The sequence below is a fragment of the Mustela nivalis genome, assembly GCF_964662115.1.
Source record: "Mustela nivalis genome assembly, chromosome: 1".
Classification (NCBI taxonomy): Eukaryota; Metazoa; Chordata; class Mammalia; order Carnivora; family Mustelidae; genus Mustela; species Mustela nivalis.
In genome coordinates this window covers 75,994,338-76,015,848 of record NC_139020.1, presented here as the reverse complement: position 1 = coordinate 76,015,848, position 21,511 = coordinate 75,994,338, and the positions used below count along the sequence as shown (strand labels likewise).

The following is a 21,511-nucleotide window of genomic DNA, read 5'->3' as shown; positions in this document are numbered from 1 at the left end:
GTTCTCTAGTGTGACCCTTCTCACAAGAGACTTTCTCCAAATGGGGCAGACCGGAGATGCAAACTGCAGGTATCACAGGTTATCCTCGCCAACTCTCAGCCTTGGAGCAGAACTTCCGGGAGTACAGATAGTGGGAACTCAGCCGAACTCCAAAAGCCCCAATCCCACCTGTCAACAGGTGAAGGAGGTGACGTTGGCACGGACGTCCGTGCACTGAAACTGTCCTGCCCACCTGCTCCCGTTTGCCCGGGCATTAGAAGTCAAGGAGGAAATGAGATGGAAGGCAACGAGGCGTCCCGTGCGCTCTCAAAAATAAAGAGGAGCTTGGTGGTCGTTTGTTTTGCCTGTGCCGCAGAATCCCGGCGGAGTCCCCAGACACATAATTCAACGTCACCCCGGTCCCCGCCCCCACCTTCCCTCCTCGGCTCTGGAAGGTCCTGAGACCCCGCGGCTGAGCTTGGGACACCGCGACGGCGTGAGCCCATTGGTCACCTGGGCAAAGAGGTGAGCTGCTCCGCCAATCCACTCCTGGCAGGGGACAGACAGGACGCTCGAGGGATTAGGGGCTCGGCGTGGGAACGCAGTGAGTCCCGCAGCAGGAGGCAGCTGGGGCGAGTGCACAGAAAGGACGCATCGGAGAGCGAAGGGCCATTAAAGCAAGCAGGAGCAAGTCATCTCTTCAGTGACTGATGCCAGGCAAGAGATGCAAAGATTAATTCAGCAGCTGGAGACTCTTGTTGTGGGCATCTAAGGCAGAGATGTCCAAAAATAGAGAAACTCCTGGAACCTGGGAGGAAAAAATGGAGTGATATTAATAGCTATATTTCAGTGACAACTTTAGGGAGGTTTTAAAGCACACTGTTGAGGGAAGAGAAAGGAAATTTTAAAACTTCCACTTTGTCTTTTGTTTCTGTAACAATTATAATACAGGAACCCTTCTTTTGGCTTAATGTGGGCGCACACGGGCTAGAGTTGACTGAAGCTGTGGACGCCCTCCAAGTCTCTCTCCAGAGTATCACTCCTGAGCTGCAAGCCGAAAGACTAAGCCATTTGCTCCTTTGGGGAGCAGAGAACTTTTCCTCACTTGGCTTTGGATACAGTTTTTCACTCACTGGTAAGATTTTCTATCTCTGCTTGGCTCAGGAGAGGATTCAGAACCAGTAAAGAAGAGCTCAGGTACTGTTAATTTCTATTTTGTTATATACATTTTTCAGGTTTAAATTTGTAGGAATGCACTGTCCATATGTTCTTGTAGAGTTGTGATTCTTTTAAATGACTCTTATGTGGGCATAACCCAGAACTTTTGTTTTTTAGCTGAATGAATTTCCTTTGTCCCACCATTTGGTTTTTTGCTTAAATAATGATGGAAGGTGGAAATGCTGTCTTCAATCATGTGTTCACTTAAAATTTTTGTAATCAGATGGTTATAATGACAAAAGTCATGTGATTAATCCTATGTTAAATTTTAGTTTGGACTAAATTCCGATAATAATTCCGCTATCTTTATGTATATGAAGACTAGCAACTCTGCATCTATTTTTAGCATTGTTTATAGCTAAAAGATTGTTGCTGGTATAATCCCAAAGAAACCATTCTACCCCAAGGAATGTTGAGATTTATAAATTATGAAGGTCACTTTTCTTAGAAAAACACAATGAAAATTTTATTGCAATCCTTGTATATTCTGAATTTCAAGGGAAAATTAGGTTTGGATCCTTGAGCTTGCCCCACATATGGCTAATTTTGTTTTTCCAAGAAGCTGAGCATATTTCTTCCCTTATGATGCTCCCTGACTCCCGTGGCAGAAAGGAGGTGGAAGAGGAGGAGGTAGTGGAGGAGCAGGAGGAAGAGGTAGTGGAGGAGTTAGAGGAGGAGGGGGAGAAGGTGGGGGAGGAGCTACCGTGGCTTGCGGTTATTTCATGGCAGTGAAGCGTGCAACGTGTCTTTTTTGGCAAGGACTAAAGGACATGTCTGAGATTTATTCACCCTTCCAGTGGAGTATTACAGCTCTTAAAAATGTTTTTGAAGAAGGTTTAATAAAGCAAAAAACAGACATTATGCACTCAATGAATAAAGTGTGTTACAAATTTCGTTTGGTCACATATATACACACATATACACAGAAACATACACCACCTATGAAAGGTGAAGGAATACAGCAAAATGTTAATATGTGGGTTGTAGGAATATGAGTAATTTTCTTCTACTTATTTACAGCTTCCAAACTTTCTATGATGCACACAGATTCGTTCTATAATCAGTATTTTAAAAGTTGGTCTAAAAAAAACTAATGGGTAAATAGGAAACTAGGCCTTCGGTATTTCCATTGGCATAATACCTTCATTATGGTCTCTCTTTTCTCTTTTTGCTGACTTTTTTTTTTTAAGATTTTATTTATTTGTCAGAGAGATAGAGAGAGCACAGGCAGGCAGAGTGGCAGGCAGAGGCAGAGGGAGAAGCAGGCTCCCCGTGGAGCAAGGAGCCCGATGCAGGACTCGACCCCAGGACTCTGAGATCATGACCTGAGCCGAAGGCAGCTGCCCAACCAACTGAGCCACCCAGGCATCCCCTTTTTACTGATTTTCTAAGCATAGGCATTTTTGTTTTCACTAAGAAGTGAGAAGCTGTAAAGGAATTTTCACAGTAAATATTTCACTTGATCACAAAGTTTTGCAAGTTTTACCATACAAGTTGTGAATGAATGAAGTTAGCCACTTATGACCTTTCAGAAAGCTTTCCCAGATAACAGACTTTGAGTTTGTACTGGAATTTTGCTCAAACCATACCTACAACTCTGAGATGTGATTTTTTCCCCCCCAGGATGAAGGCTAAAGGCAGAGGAATCACCTGCTTGCTGGTCTCTTTCTCCGTGACATGCCTGGTGGCCAGCCGCGGGGGCAATGCCTGTCCTCGTCGCTGTGCTTGCTACGTGCCCACTGAGGTGCACTGCACATTTCGGTACCTGACCTCCATCCCAGACAGCATCTCACCCAATGTGGAACGTATTAATTTAGGGTGCGTGGGGCCCCTTGTCTTGTGCCCTTCTCAAGCAGACATCACACTGATGCTTCCTGCCCAAAATATCAAACAAAACTTGTAACTTTAGGAGATGAGCCAAAATGGTATTTCTCTTCTAAAATAAGCATATGAAGATCTTAAGTTTGTGAGGGAACATAAGCAACATTTTCCTGGTAAGCTTTTACTAGGAGAAAGTTCTAGAACCTGAAATCACTCTTGATAGGATGAGAGGCCCAAGATTATAGAAGAACTTCATGCTGGCTACCTTTTTACTGGAAAATAGCATCTGTTAAGAATTAGAGTTGTGGCCTATCAGGAGGCGATAATGACACTGGAAATGTCCTCCCATATATAAAAGATACATATGAAAAGTTGGTTAGACCCTTTAAGAAGGCCCTTGGACTTCTTTTCATGCAAAGTGACTTATTTAAAATTCTTATTTAAAACTTAAAATTCTTTAAAAAATGTAAACCTAATTAAATCTGCTAAAGGAGATTCTATTTTAAGGTTCGTGAAAAACTGTGATGTGTGTGTGTGTATACACATGTGCAGTCCAATATAACATCATGTGTCTGAAAATAGGAAGAACCTACTATATGTCAGGGATACAATAAGGAACAAGATGAACTATTTACGTTCTAGAGGCTACAGTGAAAGGGAGAAAACAGATGCACAATAAATAGTAAGAACCTTCAAAGAGCATGCAAAGTTCCTTGGAACACTCACTAATAATGATAATAGGTAACGCTGACTGTGCCCTTACCGCCATCAGGCACTGAGCAGGGCACTCTCCACACATTCACTCAATCCTCAGAACACCTTTTAAGTCGCTTCTATTATTTGCAGTTTATAGATGAAGAAATGGAGGCTTAAAAAGATTGCTGATTTTACCCAGGGTTCATCCACTACCAAGGCCTAGGTTCATAATCCTAGCCAAATTATTTGACCAAACTCTTTGGTTAAGAGTCCAGATTTCTTTTTTTTCCTTTTCTTTTCTTTTTTTTAATATTTTATTTATTTATTTGACAGAGAGATTACAAGTAGGCAGAGAGGCAGGCAGAGAGAGAGGGGGAAGAAAACAGGCTCCCTGCTGAGCAGAGAGCCTGATGTGGAGCTCTATCCCAGGACCCTGGGATCATGACATGAGCTGAAGGCAGAGGCTTAACCCACGGAGCCACCCAGGCACCCTGAGAGTCCAGATTGTTCAACTTCTACTTTATAGTGAGAAATTCTAACTGGGAAAGCAAGGGATGGGGGCATGTCCTCAAAGAAGAGGCTGGGCCTGACCGGGAGTCACAAGTAGAGAGAGACGGAGCTAGTGGCATCCCAAGCTAAAGGAACTACGCATGCAGAAAGGGTGGGAAATGAGGAGGGATGTGTTATATCCTGGGCAGGGCAGTGTGGGCATGGAACCCGATGGGGAGTGGGTGGGTCTTCTGTGGCATCTGATGAATCTCAATTTATGCCAAGCATTTGATTTTCTCCTTCGAGCACAGGTTATAAAAAGGGAGGTACTGGGAAGCTGAGTGGCTCAGTCCATTAAGATTCTGCCTTTGGCTCAGGTCATGATCCCAGGAGCCTGAGATCAAGCCCTATCTCAGGCTCCCTGCTCCGCGGGGAGCCTGCTTCTCCCTCTCCCTCTGCCCACATCACATGCTCTCTCTCTCTTTCTCAAACAAAATAAAATATAAAAAGGGAGATATTGGGTTTTGTGTGTGGACATGTGTGTGTGCACTTTTGTTTTGACAGCTGAACCACAGCTGATAGGTGTAGCTTATACCTTATAGTTGTTTTAATTTCAGGTACAACAGCTTGGTTAGATTGACAGAAACAGATTTTTCCGGCCTGAACAAATTGGAGTTGTTAATGCTACACAGCAATGGCATTCATACAATCCCGGCTAAGACCTTCTCGGATCTGCAGGCCTTGCAGGTAAGACAAGGGACGGGGAAAGTGCAGGTTCAAGAGGCAAGATGACCATTCCAGTGGAACCCAAAAATCAACATTCTGTGCATTGGAGGGAGACATCAAGGAGGATGTCCGAGACTGATTTCTCTTTAAAGCAATAGTTTGTGGAAATTAGAGTAATAAGAAAATTCTGAGGCATTTTCTCAGATCTGGGCTAATAGGAAAAAAAAAATCAATACCCAGGGATTACTGCACCTTTAAAACTTAATGCAGAAAGGCTACTTCTAGTCTTGTTCATCTGGGACTTGTTTTAGACAGAAGTTAGCTTTGTACACATAAATATACTTTTTAACTTTTTACTTTATTTATACCTTGTCTTGTTCAAAAAATTTTGAAAAGTTGTGGGGACTTCTAAGAATACACCAAATATGACAAGAATTACTACTCTAGTAAGTGAGAAAGTAAAGATAAAACACATCTAGAGATAATAGAAAAGGGGATTATGGGGGAAAATACACAGAAAGATCAGTATGTCTGATACATACGTAGTACTTAAAGATTTTGAAAAGCTAACTCACAATTCAAGATGTCTATCAAATTTTTTAAATACATAAAAAAATTGTTCAAGAGAGACACAACCATATCTGATTTATTTTTTAAATTTTTTTATCAATGTATATTTGACATATAATATTATACTGGCTTCAGGTGCACAATATAAGTGCTTCAACATTTATACACATTAGGAAGTGATTACTATGATAAATCTAGCTACCATTGGTCATGGTAGAATGTTGTTACAGTATTGTTAACTGTATTTCCTATGCTGGACATCACATTCCTATGTCTCATTTATTTTATAGCTGTAAGCTTGTAACTTTCAATCGCCTTACCTTATTTTGCCCATCTCTTCCCCCGCCTCCCAGCAACCATCAGACTGTTCTCTGTACCTATGAGTCTGTCTGTATCTTTTTTGCTTTTTGGAATCCACAAATAAGTGAAATTTTATGGTACTTGCCTTTCTCTGACTTATTTCATTTAGAATACTATCATTATTTCCATCCATGTTGTCACAAATGGCAAGATTTTATTCTTTTTTATGACCAAATAATATTCATGTGTGTGTAGACACACATATACATATACACATATACATCTCTTTTATCTATCGATGGACACTTAAGTAGCTTCCATATCTTGGCTATTGTAAATAATGCTGCAGTAAACATATGGGTGCATATATCTTTTTGAATTAGTGTATTCATTTTGTCCAGATAAGTATGCAGAAGTGGAATTTCTGGATTGTATGGTAGTTCTATTTTTAATTTCTGGAGGCATCTCCATACTGCTTTCCAGTTGCTGCACTTTTTGTATGCCCACCAACAGTGCACAGGAGCTCCCTATCCCTAACAACCTTACCAACAGCTGTTGTTTCCTGTGTTGTTAATTTTAGCCATTCCAACAGGTGTGAGGTGATCCCTCATTGTGGTTTGGATTTGCATTTCCCTGATAATAAGTAAAGTTGAACATCTTTTCATGTCTGTTGGCCATCTGGATGTCTTCCCTGAAAGAGAACTGTTTTTTAATTGGATTATGTTTTGGGGGTGTTGAGTTTTGTGAGTTCTTTGTATGTTTTGGATACTAACGTTTACAGAATATGTCATTTGCAAATATCTTCTCCCATGCCATAAGTTTTGCCTTTTAGTTTTGTTGATGGTTTCTTTACTGTGAAGAATCTTTTTATCTTGATGAAGTCCCAAGTCCTCATTTTGGCTTTTGTTTCCTTTACTCAGGGGACATACCTACAAAAAAGTGCTAGGGCTGATGTCAGAGGAAATTCCTGCCTCTGCTCTCTTCTAGGATTTTTATGGTTTCAGGTCTCTCATTTAGGTCTTTAATCCATTTTGAATTTATTTTTGTCTATGGTGTAAGAAAGTCATCCAGTTTCATTCTTTTGTCTGTGACTGTCCAGTTTTCCCAACCTCATTTGTTGAAGAGACTGTCCTTTTCCCACTGGATATTCTTTCCTGCTTTGTGGAAGATTAACTGACCATATAACTGGGCTTATTTCCAGGGCTTCTATTCTGTTCTATTGATCTTTGTGTCTGTTTTTTGTGCCAGTACCATACTGTTTTGATTGCTATAGCTTTATAATATTACTTGAAGTTCAGAATTCCAGTGCCTCCAGCTTTGCTTTTCATTTTCAAGACTGCTTTCATTATTTGGGGTCTATTGTGGTTCTACTCAAATCTTAGGATTGTTTGTTCTAACTCTGTGAAAAATGTTGTTGGTATGTTGATAAGGATTGCATTAAATGTGTAGATTGCTTTGGGGAGTATGGTCATTCTAATAACATTTGTTCTTCCAAACCCTGAACATAAAATGTCATTCCACTTCTTTGTGTCCTCTTCCATTTCTTCATTAATGTTTTACAATTTTCAGAGTATAGGTTTTTCAGTTCTTTGGTTAGGCTTATTCCTACCTATCTTACTGTTTTTGGTGCAATTGTAAAAGGGATTATTTTCTTAATTTCTCTCCTGCTTTATTATAGGTGTAGAGTAATGCAACAGATTCCTGTGTACTGATTTTATATCCTGTGACTTTACTGAATTCATTTATCAGTTTTAACAGTTTTGGTGGAGTCTTTCAGGTTCTCTCTATGTAGAATGATGTCATCTGTAAATAGTAAACATTTCGCTTCACTTACCAATTTGGATGCCTTTTATTTCTTTTTGTTATCTGAGTGCTGTGGCTAGGACTTCCAGTACTGTGTTGTATAAAATATTGAGACTAGACATCCATGTCTTGTTCCTGACCTTAGGGAAAGGGCTGTCCATTTTTGCCCACTAAGGATAATGTCGGTTATGGGTTTTCATATATGGCCTAATTACATTTAAATATGTTCCCTCCAAAAGTACTTTGCAGAGGGTTTTTTATCATGAATGCATGTTGTACTTTGTCAAATGCTTTTTCGCATCTATTGAAATGATCATATGGTCTTATCCTTTCTCCTGATGATGTAATGTATCATGTTGATAGATTTGCAAATATTGAACCACTCTTGAAACCCAGGAGTAAATCCCACTGCATCAGTGTGAGTGATTTTTTTAGTGTATCGCTGGATTTGATTTGCTAGTGTTTTGTTGAGGATTTATGCATCTGCATTCATCAGAGATACTGGTCTCTAGTTCTCTTTTTTTGTGATGTCTTTATCTGGTTTTAGTATCAGGGTAATGCTGGCCCCATAGAATGAATTTGGAAGTTTTCCTACTTTTTCTATTTTTTGGAGTAGTTTGAAAACAGTAGGTATTAACCCTTCATTAAATGTTTGGTAGAATTCACCTGTGAAGCTATCTATCTGGTGCTGAACTTCTGTTTATTGGGAGCTTTTAGATTACTGATTCAATTTCTTTGCTGGTTATTGATCTGTTCAAGTTTCCTGTGTCTTCCTTTTCAGTTTTGGTAGGTTCTATGTTTCCGGGAATTGATCCATTTCTTCTGAGTTGTCTAATTTGTTGGCATATAGTTTTTCTTAATATTCTCTAATAATTGTATTTCTGTGGTATTGGTGCTTATTTTCTCCTCTCTCATCTGTGATTTTATTTATTTGGGTCCTTTCTCTTTTCTTTTTAATAAGTCTGGCTAGAGGTTTATCAGTTTTATTGATTTTTTGCAAAGCAGCAGCTCCTGGTTTTGTGGTATCTGTACTATTGTTTTTTTAGTTCCTATATCATTTATTTCTGCTCTAATCTTTGTTATTTCCTTTCTTCCGCTGGTTTTCAGTTTTGCTTGTTGTCCTTTTTGTAGCTCCTTTAGTTGTAAGATTAGGTTGTTTATATGAGATTTTTCTTCTTGAGTTATGACTGTATTGCTATTAACTTTCCTCTCAGAACTGTGTTTACCACATCCCAAAGGTTTTAGACCATTGTGTTTTCACTTTCATTTGTTTCCATGTACTTATTTATTTCTTGATTCCCTGACCCATTCATTGTTCAGTAGCACGTTATTTGACCTCCATGTATTTGTGCTCATTCCAGATTTTTTCTTGTGGTTGACCTCTAGTTTCACAGGGTTGTGGCCAGAAAAGGTACATGGTATGATTCAGTCTTTTTATATTTGTTGAGGCTGATTTTGTGGCCTGATACATATTCTGTTTTGGAGAATCCTTCATGTGCATTTGAAAAGAATGTGTATTCTGCTATTGAAGGAGAGAATGTTCTAAATATATCTGTTAAGTCCATCTGGTCCAGTGTGTCATTCAAAGCCATTGTTTCCTTGTTGATTTTCTGTTTAGATCATCTGTCCATTGATGTAAATGCAGTGTTAAAGTACCTACTACTACTGTATTGTTTTGGATCCGTTCCTTCATTATTAACTGTTTTATGTATTTGGGTGCTCCCATGTTGGGTGCATAAATATTTACAATTGTTTTATGTCCATGTTGGATTGTTGCCATTATTATTATATAGGATTCTTCTCTGTCTCTTGTTACAGTCTTTTTTTTTTTTAAGATTTTATTAAAAAAAAAAAGAGAGAGACACAGTGAGAGAGGGAATACAAGCAGGGGGAGTGGGAGAGGGAGAAGCAGGAAACCCGATGTGGGGCTCGATCCCAGGACTCTAAGGCAGACGCTCAATGACTAAGCCAACCAGGCGCCCCCCCACCCATAGTCTTTGTTTTAAAGCCTATTTTGTCTGATATAAGTATTGCTACTCCGGATTTCTTTTCTTTTTCTTTCTCTTTTTTTTTTTTCTTTAAGATTTTCATTACTTATTTACAGAGAGTGAGAGAGCACAAGCAGGGAGAGTGGGCAAGGGAGAAGCAGGCAGTCCATCAGGGAACCTGATACGGGGTTTGATCCCAGGACCCCAGGATTATAACCTGAGCCAACAGCAGATACTTAACAACTGAGCCACCCAGGGGACCCTCCAGATTTCTTTTGACAGTCATTTGCATGATTAATGGTCTTCATCCCCTCATTTGCAATCTGCAGCTGTTTTTAGGTCTAAAATGAGTCTCTTGTAGGTGGCATATATTGGGTCTTTTTTTTTTTTCTTAAATCTATTCTGTCACCCAGTATCTTCTGATTAGTGTTCAGTCCATTTACATTAAAATAATTATTGAGAGATATGTATTTATTGCCATTTTATTACTTGTTATGTAATAAACAAGTAATATGTATCTCTTGTTTCTGAAAAATTTTCTCTAATCCTCTCTTTCATGATTTGCTCATTTTCTTTAGTGAGATTTTTGGATTTCTTTCTATTAATTCTTTGCATATGTATTAGTGGTAATTTGATTTGTGATTACTATTAGATTTGTATATAACATATTCTAGATATAATAGTCTGTATTAAGTTGGTGATCTTTTAAGTCTGAACCCATTCTTTACTCCTCTCATCCCTGTGTTTTAGGTATATGATAGCATACTTTATAGCCTTTTATTTTGCAAGTTCTTTGACTGGTTTTTCATATAAATATTCATTTTTCCTGCATTTTTGCTTCCTACCTTCATACTGTCATTTTTGGTCTTTCCTTTCCACTGAAAGCATTCCCTTTAATATTTCTTGCAAAACTAGTTTAATGCTCATGAACTTCTTTAGTTTTTGTGGGGGAAACTATCTCTTCTTCTATTATGAAAGATAGCCTTGCTGGACAGAGCATTCTTGGCTACAGGTTTTTCCTATTCAGCACTTTGAATACATGCTACTCCTTTCTGGCTTGGAAGGTTTCTGCTTAAAAATCTGCTGATAGCCTTATTGCGGGGGGCAGGGGAGCCCTTTGTATGTAACTGTCTTCTTTTGCTGCTTTTAAATTTTTTTATCAATATATTTTCCCATTTTATTTTATTATTTTTAAAAGATTTTATTTATTTATTTGACAGAGAGAGATCACAAGCAGGCAGAGAGGCAGGCAGAGAGAAAGAGAGGAGGAAGCAGGCTCCCCGCTGAGCAGAGAGCCGGATGCGGGACTCGATCCCAGGACCCTGAGATCATGACCTGAGCCGAACGCAGTGGCTTAACCCACTGAGCCACCCAGGCGCCCCAATATATTTTTCCATTTTAATAAAAGTATGTCTTCGTGTGGATCTACTCTTGTTGGTTTAGTTGGGGGTTCTCTGAGCTTCCTAGGTCTGGATATCTGTTTCCTTCCTGAGATTAGGGAAGTTTTCAGCTATTATTCCTTTAAATAAACTCTCTGCCCTCATTTGTCTATTCTTCTTCTGGGACTCTATAATACAAATGTTACTACATTTGATGGAGTCACTGAGTTCCCTAAGTCTATTTTTGTTTTGCATAATTTTAGTTATTCTCTTTTGTTTAGCTTGATGACTTCCTATTACTCTGTCTTCTAGGTCATTAGTTTGTTCCTCTGCTTCTTCCAGTGTGCTGTTCATTCTATCAAGTGTGTTTCTCATTTTGTTTACTGAGTCCTTTCTCTGTGCTATGTTATTCCTTATCTCTGTATTAATGGTGTCACTGATGTCCTCCACCTTTTTCTTCAGTCCAGTGAGAATCCATATGAACATTACTTTAAATTCTCCACCAGGCATGTTACTTGTATCCGTTTTACTTAGAACTCTGGCAGTATCCTTGTCCTGTTATTTCATTTGGGACAAATTCTTTTTTCTTTTTATGTTGTCTAAGTCTCTGTGCCTGTTTCTCTATGTTAAGAAAGTCAGCTATATCTCCTGTTATTGAGGGTAATCACTTTATGAAGAATTCCTGTAGTGCCCTGCAATATAATGCCACCTGTCTCCCAGGGCCTGGACCCTCCAGGATTATCTTCAGTGTGTGCTGCACGAGCTCTGCTATTGTATCATGGCTGCTTTATCCTTCAGGCCAGTTGACTGCAGAGGCTCTCTGTCTGTTATTGGCAGTGTTTGGTCCCTGGCCTAAATGTGGTGTGTTTTAGGGGCGCCTGGGTGGCTCAGTGGGTTAAAGCCCCTGCCTTCGGCTCAGGTCATGATCCCAGGGTCCTGGGATCGAGCCCTGCGTCAGGGTCTCTGCTCAGTGGGGAGCCTGCTTCCACCTCTCTCTCTCTGCCTGCTTGTGGTCTCTGTCTGTCAGAGAAATAAATAAAATCTCTGTCAGAGAAATAAATAAAATCTTTAAAAAAAAGAAAAGAAAATGTGGTGTGTTTTAACTAAGTATGCTCTGGTTTGCTTGTGAAATGAGACCTGTTGCTGCTGCCACCAGAACTGAATATACACAAAACTCTCAGGTCAAGAGACATGGTGTTAGCATGGGTTTGGGCTGATCTTCTAAGGGAGGCAGCCTACTGCACTGAGACAGAGGCAAGCTTGACTGGGAAGGGCAGTTCTGGAGCTCAGGTAGGTGGGGCTTGGTGTAAGCAAGTTAGGTAGTGAGTTTTGGTGCTTCACTGGTGCTTGGCCCTGTGCTTTTTCTGAGCTGCAGGGAAGGGAAAGAGAGCCTGCCAGTTCCTTTGTTCCTGGAGGAGTCTCTCTGAACAGTGCACCTCTTGGATATGCACCTGTAGTTGCTCCCCAAGCATCTTCCGATTACTGTTTTTACAGCAAATGTCAGCGGGCTCTTTGCCCTGCCTTCTCTCCAAGTGAAGCCTCAGTGCCCTCCAATCTCTCCCAGAGCTGAACATAACAACCCTTAAAACTCCAGGTTTAAAGCCCTGCTGTTTCCAAGAACTCACAAAATTTGGGCCCTTTCACTTTGTAGGCCAATTGCTATGGCATTCATTTTCCCCATGCATCCCCTTGCGTGTTAGTCTGTCTTTTGCCCTTCTCCATGACTGCAGCTCCCCACCACAGCAGCCACAATCCATTTCTCTCCCAAGCTGCATCTCTCTACTTTCTACCTTTAGTTGTAGAGTTTGTTCTTCCAGTCTTCAGATGAATTTCTGGGCGTTTTAAGATGATTTTATAGTTATCAAGTTGTATGTGTGGATGAAGAGAGCCTAGGGTCCTCCTACTCCATTGCCATCTCCCTCTCATACCTAAATAAATTAAAAATTTTTAAGAGGATATACTATACCATGGAGATTATAACTATAAGCAAGATCATTTCCAATGTTTAGAGTGCACTTCTGAGCCATGGTCCACAGGACTCAAATGAATCAAAATCAAGTAGTTCTTAATAACCCCCACTGAAGGAGTTTCCTTTGTATGCCAAATGACTTGGTCAGTGATTTTATGTAACTAAGTTTTAACTTTCCCCAGAATTGTTAATTTAGATGGAGCAGGTGGTGTTGGCCATAGCACAGGTATCTCCTTGCTCAGCTGAAAGATAGTCAAGGGCTATCCTATCACCAAGAACTATGTGGGCCAGAGAGCCCAAGAATCTTTGTTGGGTAGGTCTTAGTGATGGGATCTGCAATAACTTCGGTAGTTAAAAAGAAGTTCCTGATCATATCTTTATTTGTTTTCACTCTTAACCAGGCAAGTATGGCCCTGAATCATGAATGCCTCCTGGTAGGTCTTTTCTAACTCAGTGATATAAATACAGGAGAGCTGATTGATGAAGTTTCTTAGCTGTCTATGGACAGTTAGGGGCACAGATAACCTAGAAGGCATTGCCCAGCTGTGTGCCAGCCATCTAGACATTTTTAGGCTCAAGAAGAATTATAACCATCACAGACAAAGACAAATGCTGTTGGCACATAGACCATTACCATTAGGGAGGTATTATTAATGGATTTGTTCACAAGGACTGTTGCATTTACTGGTTCAAGCCAAGGGCCAGTCAGGTTTTTCAATGCATATAAGAAGAGAAACCTTAAACCTGAAATAGAGTGTTGTTCTAAATGTCTTGCAAAGATGGGTGCTGCTGGTAAGTTCTCTTGGTGAGAATAGATATCATCTAGATAACCATGGGAATATGGGGGTGCAAATGTACTAAGATTAACACAAGTATTTGTGTTTAATGGGCAAGTACAGTTTTTACTGGAGAAAGGTAAAAAGGCACTGGATATTCTGGACATGAAAGTTGAACTTGGTAAGAAATTTCTAAGGGGATAGGAGTGGCTGATGATTGTAGTCTGCAATGACATTGGATGTAGAAGAACTGCCTAGAAGGAGCACCAGGAGATCTCTAGCATCATGGACAGATAAAAATCTTTGACAAAACCAGCAGTCTGAAAGGTTATTGCCCTTAGCGATGGCCTGGGAGAAATGGATGATAGTATTATCTTTCCAGGAATGCCAGAGTGCAGACAAGAAGGAGGAGGAGAAGGGTTTCTTGTTAAAGTATGAGATTTTGATCTGTCATTTGGGGCAGAAGCCATCTACCTCAATGTCAGCTACCTCTCTTCCTTATCAGTTTGATTCCGAGGTCTCCAGCAACTGTACAGGACTAGATGTCAGGTGGAGCTTTTTTTGGCTGTGAGTAAGATGTACATCCAATCCCATGTAGTTTTGCAGCAATGCCAAGTCAGAAGCACTTGGTAAGGTCCCTTTCAGTGAAGCTTGAGGACTATCTTCTGATAATGTTTCCAAAATAATCACCAGACTCCAATGTGGCACTAACATCCAAATATTTTAGTTTTTCTGTAATAACAAGCCAAAAGTAGATAAACCTGTTTAGTAGTTAATGTTTCATTTTTTAAAATCTTATCAGGAAGTGATCTAGATATTTAGTGAGTTCACCCTCACTCATCACTTAGCAAAGCTTTAAGTTTTCAAAGTACCAAAAAGATTTGGAAAACTTTTAAAACTTTTTGTCTCTTCTATTTGTACTTGACAATTGTATCTAGATTACCCATGAAAAGTTCATGAGACATCAAAGAATATCAACCATTATTCTAAGTAATTTTTACTGAAACACACAAGAGATATAACATGAATTATAACATGAATTAAGTAAATTCAACAGAATAAAAGTGAAGATTATCTGTATTATATTCAAAGTTTAATAACTCTATAAAGAGGGGTGCCTGGGTGGCTCAGTGGGTTAAAGCCTCTGCCTTCAGCTCAGGTCATGATCTCAGGGTCCTGGGATCGAGCCCTGCATTGGGCTCTCTGCTCAGCAGGGAGCCTGCCTCCCCCTCTCTCTCTGCCTGCCTCTCTGCCTACTTGTGATTTCTGTCTGTCAAATAAATAAATTTTAAAAAAACTCTATAAAGATATTCTTGTTTTAATTAAGCCAATAAACTTAAACTTGATCATCCCAGATCAAGCGAATTTGCAAAACGTTTGAATTAGTTTCTATTATATTTGACAATATAATTCATATAAGCATTTAACCTTCTTTAAGCCAATTCAGCAGAGCTCTTGTATACATTAATTTTAGCAATACCATCTGGAGGTAGAAAATACCACATATCTACAACACACATATATGACACACATGAACATAGAAATGGATGTAGAGAAGTTAGACCTTCTGTTTTTAAATTACTGCCATGAAACAGGTACAAAACTCATTTGTTACAAAGGTTGAATTTAAATTTATATCTCTAGTAGGTGGAGTAAGTTAAACTTATTTGATAATAAAGTTATTAAATCTTTTCAAATATCTTGCCCAGTGTCAGCTGGAACAAATAGTAAATATTTCCAGCAGTGTTAAACTCCTGAGCTTTTGTCAAAGACGGTGTAAAAGATACTATCTTCACAAGATTAGGAGTCTCTCCCAAAGATAGACAAAGAAAGAACTAACAACCTATGTTTTCCAGACAATCAGAAAGCCAAGCCAAGTTCTTAGGAAACAAATAAAAAAAGGACAAGGATGGGCCAATGTGAAATTTTGTTTCTCTTGACTGGGCTCAGAAGGTAATCGATTTACAAAAACTCTGGCGAATCCTCTCTAGGTTTAAGACATTCTTTAACTATGGCCTTTGATCAAGGAGTGAATGATAATCTGAAAAGAACTGCCTATCTCCTTGGATGGTCTTATTTTAAAAAGGTAACTGTTTAATAGTCTCTTCAGAATGGATGTATCAGTATTACAGTCTTTTAGGTACATTCTCTCTTTAAGATTTATTTATTTGAGATACAGAGTGAGCAGGGGAAGGGGGAGAGGAAGAGAGCAAGCAGACTCCCCACTGAGCAAGGAGTCAGATGCAGGGCTTGATCCTAGGACCCTTAGATCATGACTTGAGCTGAAGGCAGACACTCAACTGATTCAGCCACCAAGGCATCCTCTCTAACTTCTCATTAACATTTTGCAGTGAATCTTTCAATGAAACTGTTTTGGAATGTTGAAATCTTTTGGAGGCTTCCAAATGCCAGTTGAAATAGGCATCCCTTTCTGTTTATTTGGGAACCCTTGCTTCCAAGTGCACTTTATAAATTACGTACGATTGGAACATTAATTGGAACATTCCCCTAATGACCAGTGTTTTGATGGCTGCACAGTATTCCATTGTATAAATATACCACATCATCTTTATCCATTCATCTGTTGATGGACATCTAGGTTCTTTCCATAGTTTGGCTATTGTAGAATTAAGAAGAAAAATTCCATTACTTTTTATTTTTCAAGTATTATATATAATTACAATTCTTAATATATTTTTAATTCAGTATATTTAATATGCAGTGTTACATTTCAGGTGTATAATATAGTGATTGAACAATTCTATACATTACTAGTGTTCATCATAAGTGTATTCTTAATCCCCTTCACCTTTTTCACCCATCCCTACCCCCCAACCTCCACAATGATAACCATCAGTTTTCTATAGTTAAGAGTTTGTTTTAGGTTTGTCTTTTTTTTCTTTGGTTTCTTAAGTGCCATGTGTGAGTGAAATTGTATGGTATTTGCTTTATCTGGCTAATTTCACTTTGTGTGTGTGTATGATACATATAAATATCTCCATTCATTTAGTGATAGAAACCTGGGTTGTTCCCATATCTTGGCTATTGTAAATAGTGCTGCAGTAAACATAGGGAGATACATATATGGTTTTGAGTTAGTGTTTTTGTATTTTTTTTGGGTAAATACTCAGTAGTGCAATTACTGGAACATGGTGTAGTTTTACTTTAAATTTTTTTCAGGAACTTCTATGTTTTCCACAGTGGCTGCACCACTTTTTCCCACTGACAATACACAAGGATGCCTTTTTTCCCACATCCTTGCCAACACATGTTATTTGTTGTGGTTTTGATGGTAGCCATTCCTGGCAGTTGTGAAGTGATACCTCATTGTGGTTTTGATTTGCATTTTCCTGATGTGTGATGTTGAGCATCTTTTCATGTGTGTGTTGGCCATTTTTTTGTCTTTTTTGGAGAAATGTCCTCTGCCCATTTTTAATTGGATTATTTGGGGGGGGATGCTGAGTTATAGAAGTTCTTTATATTTTTTTGGATATTAACTATTTATCAGATATGTCATTTTTACGCATCTTCTTCCATTCTGTAGGTTGTCTTTTAGTTTTGTTGATAGTTTACTTTGCTGTGCAGAAGCTCCTTATTTTGATATAGTCCCAATGATTCATCTTTGCTTTTGTTTCCTTTGCCTCAGGAGACATATCTAGAAAAATGTTGTTATGGTTAATGTCAGAGAAATTACTGCCTGTGCTCTCTTCTAGTTTTGTTACAGTTCCAGGTTTCGTTTAGATCTTTAATTCATTTTAAGTTTGTTTTTATATATGGTATAATTAAATGGTCCAGTTTTCCCAACACCATTTGTTGAAAAGACTTTTTACCTTATATATTCTTGCCTCCTTGTCATAGAATAACTGACCATATAAACATGGCTTTATTTCTGGGCTATTTTGTTCTGTTGACCTATGTGTCTACTTTTTTATGCCAGTACCATATTTTTTTGATTACAATTTTATAGTATATCTTGAAATCGGGGATTATTATACCTCCAGTTTTGTTTTTCTTTATCAAAATTGCTTTGCCTATTCCGGGTCTTTTGTGATTCCTTTCAAATTACAGAATTATATGTTATAGTTCTGTGAAAAATGCTGTTAGTATTTTGATAAGGACTGCATTAAATTTATAGGTTGCTTTGGGTAGTATAGGCCTCTTAACAATATTTGTTCTTCTAACCCATAAGCATGGAGTATCTTTCCATTTCTTTGTGTCCCCTTCAATTTCTTTTATTGGTCTTTTGTAGTTTCTAGAGTACAGGTCTTTCACTTCCTTGGTCAGGTTTATGTGTAGGTATTTTGTTATTTTAAGTGCAACTGTAAATTGGATTGTTGTCTTAATTTCTCTTTCTGCTACTTCACTATCAGTGTATAGAAATGTAACAGATTCCATATGTGAATTTTGTAACCCACAGCTTTATGGAATTTACTTATCATGACATCTGCAAATAGTGAAAATTTCACTTCTGCCTTACCAATTTGGATGCCTTTTATTTCTTGTCTGATTGCTGTGGCTAGGACTTCTAGTACTATGTTGAATAAAAGTCGTGAGAGTGGACATCCTTGTCCTGTTCCTGATCTAGGGGGGAAGCTGTTTTTCCCCATTAAGTATGGTGTTAGCTTTGGGTTTTTCATAGATGGCCTTTTTATGTTGACGGTTTTTGTCAGGAATGGATGTTGTACTTTGTCAAATGCTTTTTCTATATCTATTGAAATAATCATATAGTTTTTGTCCTTTCTTTTGTTGATGTCATGTATCAGGTTGCTTGACCAGCAAATATTGAACTAGACTTGTATCCCAGGAATAAATCTCACTTGATCATGGCTAATTTTTTTTAAACTGTATTGTTGGATTCAGTTTGCCAATAATTTGTTGAGGATATTTTGCATCTATGTTCATTAGAGTATTGGCTTATAGTTCTATTTTTTTGTAGTGTATCTATCTGGTTTTGGGATAAGTCCTCATAGAATGAATTTGGAAGCTTTCCTTTCTCTTCTATTTTTTGAAATAGTTTGAGCAGAATAGGTATTAACTCCTCTTTGTTTTTGATAAAGTTATACTGTGAAGCCATCTGGTCCTAGACTTCAATTTATTCGGGTTTTTTTTTTTTTATTACTAATTCAATCTCATTGTTAATGGCAATAAAACAGATTAATCAGTCTTTTCTTATTTTCTCTTTCTGGGAGTATTGGGAGGTTAAATGTTTCTAGGAATCCTCCATTTTTTTCTAGGTTGTCCAATTTGTTGGCAAATAAATTTTCATACTCATAATCTTTTGTATTTCTATGGTGGTGTTTCTCCTCTTTCATTTCTGATTTTATTTGAATCCTCTTTTTTTTATTTTTGAGTCCAGCTAAAGCTTTATTAATTTTGTCAACCTTTTCAAAGAAGTGGTTCCTGGTTTCATTTATCTGTTCTAGTTAATGGTTTTTTGTTTGTTTGTTTGTTTTTTAAGTTTCTTTTTCCTTTATTTCTGCTCAAATCTTTATTATTTCCTTCCTTTCGTCTATTGATTCGGGGTTTGGATATTCTTTTTCTAGTTCCTTTAGTTGTAATGTTAGATTATTTAAGATTTTTCTTGCTTCTTGAGGTAGGTCTGTATTGCTATAATTTTTTCCTCTTTGAACAGCTTTTGCTTCATCCCAAAGATTTTGTGCTATTCTGTTTCATTTTAATTTGTGTTCATGTATTTTTTTATTTCTCTTTGATTTCTTGGTTGACCCATTCTTCGTTGAGTAGCATGTTCTTTAAACTCCGTGAATTCGTGTTCTTTCCAGACATTTTCCTTGCAACTGATTTCTAGTTTCATGGTGTTGTAGTTAGAAAAGATGCATGGTATTACTTCAGTCTTTTTTGAGACTTGTTTTGTGGCTTGTTGTGATCTTCTCTGGAGAATGTTCCATGTGCCCTTGAAAAGATTATGTGTTCCACTCTTTTTGAATGGAATATTCTGAATTTATCTGTTGGATCTATCTGGCCCAATGTGTCATTCAAAGCCACTGTTCCTTTGTTGATTTTCTCTTGGGATGATCTATCCATTGATGTAAACGGAGTCCTAAAGTCCCTTACAATAATTGTATCACTATTGATGACTTCCTTCCTTTATGTTTGTTATTAGCTGCTTTATGAATTTGATTGCTCTGATGTTGGGTGCATAAATATTTAGCATTATTGAATTTTCTTCCTGGGTTGTTCTTTTTATGATTACATAGTGTCTTGTTAGTACTAACAAGTAACTTTCTTGTTAGTTTTTGTCTTAGTCTATTTTATCTATATAAGTATTGCCACCTTCACTTTCTTTTCTATTTTCATGATTAAGGTTTTCCCAACCCTTCATTTTCAAACTGCATGTGTTTTAAGTCTGAAATAAGTCTCTGTAGGCAGCATATAGTTAGGTGTTGCTTTTTTTATCCATCCTGTCTTCTGATTACAGCATTTAGTCCATTTACATTCAAAATAATTACCAACTGGTATGTTCTAATTGCCATTTTGTTACTTGTTTTCTGAGTTTTAGCAGGTCACTTTTCTTGCCTTGTGGTTTGATGGATTTCTTTAGTGATGTGCTTGGATTCCTTTTTCCTTATTTTTTTGTGTATCTATTAATGATTTTTTATTTGTGGTTACCACTAGGTTTGTATGTAGCATCTTATGTATATAACAGTCTATATTATGTTGATGGTTGTTTAGTGCTGTTAAACTTCTAGTTTCAAGCTTAAATTTTACTTCCCTACATTTTAGGAATGTGGTATCAGACTTTACATCCTTTTATTTTATGATTCCTTCAGCTGATTTTTATAGATTTACTTTATTGCTTTTTTGTGTGCTTTAAACTCCATACTGCCTTTATAAGTAACTAATTTGCTACTTTTATTAGGCTTAAATGTGTTTATGAAGTTTTTTCCTTCCCAATTTTTCTTATTCCTATTTATGGTCTTTCCTTTCCATTCAAAGAATCTCCTTTAACATTTCTATTTTTTTGAAAAGTTTGAGAAAAATAGGAATTAACTCTTTAAATGTTTGGTAGAGAATGCACTTATGATGCCATCCTGTCCTACACTTTTTCTTGTTGGAATTTTTTTATTATTATTACTGATTCAATTTCATTACCAGTAATCTATTTCTTGATTATGACCTGAGGTGAAGGCAGACATTTAATAGACTGAGCCACCCAGGGGCCCCAAAATGCTAATTCAAAAAGATATACATACCCCTATGTTTACTGCAGCGTTATTTAAAATAGCCGAGATTGGGAAACAACTCAGGTGCCTACTGACAGATGAATGGATAAAGATGTGGTATGTATAAATACAACAGAGTATTATTCAACCATAAAAATGGAATGAGATCTTGCCAATTGCAACAACACAGATGGACTGAGAAGGCACTGTACTAAATGAAACAAATCAGAAAAAGACAAATACAGGCACCTGGGTGGTTCAGTCGTTAAGTTTCTGCCTTCAGCTCAGGTCATGTTCCCAGGGTCCTGGGATGGAGCCCCACCCCCATCAGGCAACCTGCTCATTGGGAAGCCTGCTTTTCCCTCTCCCACTCCCCCTGCTTGTGTTCCCTCTCTCGCTGTGTCTCTCTCTGTCAAATAAATAAAATCTAAAAAAAAAAAAAAAAATACTATACAATTTCACTTACATGTAAAATCTAACAAATTAAGAAAAAAAATGGACTCTTAAATACAGAGAACTGGTAGTTGCCAGAGGAAATGGGTATATGGAGATGGGGAAATGGATAAAAAAGGATTAAGTGGTACAAACTTCCAGTTATAAAATAAGTAAGCCATGG

At 37.9% G+C, this 21,511-nt stretch overlaps 1 protein-coding gene across 4 annotated transcripts in view; it reads left to right on the top strand.

The window, feature by feature from the left end:
• Nucleotides 1-239: 239 nt before the first annotated feature.
• The window catches only part of IGSF10 (immunoglobulin superfamily member 10), a 49,659-nt gene continuing 28,387 nt past the window's right edge, over nt 240-21,511 (top strand). For 2 of the 4 annotated variants that reach the window (XM_082707845.1, XM_082707843.1), the window contains exons 1-4: nt 240-504; nt 931-1,114; nt 2,821-3,015; nt 4,821-4,950. In XM_082707845.1, coding sequence (XP_082563971.1) covers nt 4,898-4,950 — 53 coding nt within the window. In that variant the 5' untranslated portion in view covers nt 240-504; nt 931-1,114; nt 2,821-3,015; nt 4,821-4,897. Of the gene's footprint in view, nt 505-555; nt 1,177-2,820; nt 3,016-4,820; nt 4,951-21,511 lie in introns of those variants that run through there. The other 2 variants (XM_082707842.1, XM_082707844.1) reach the window with 2 other exon arrangements.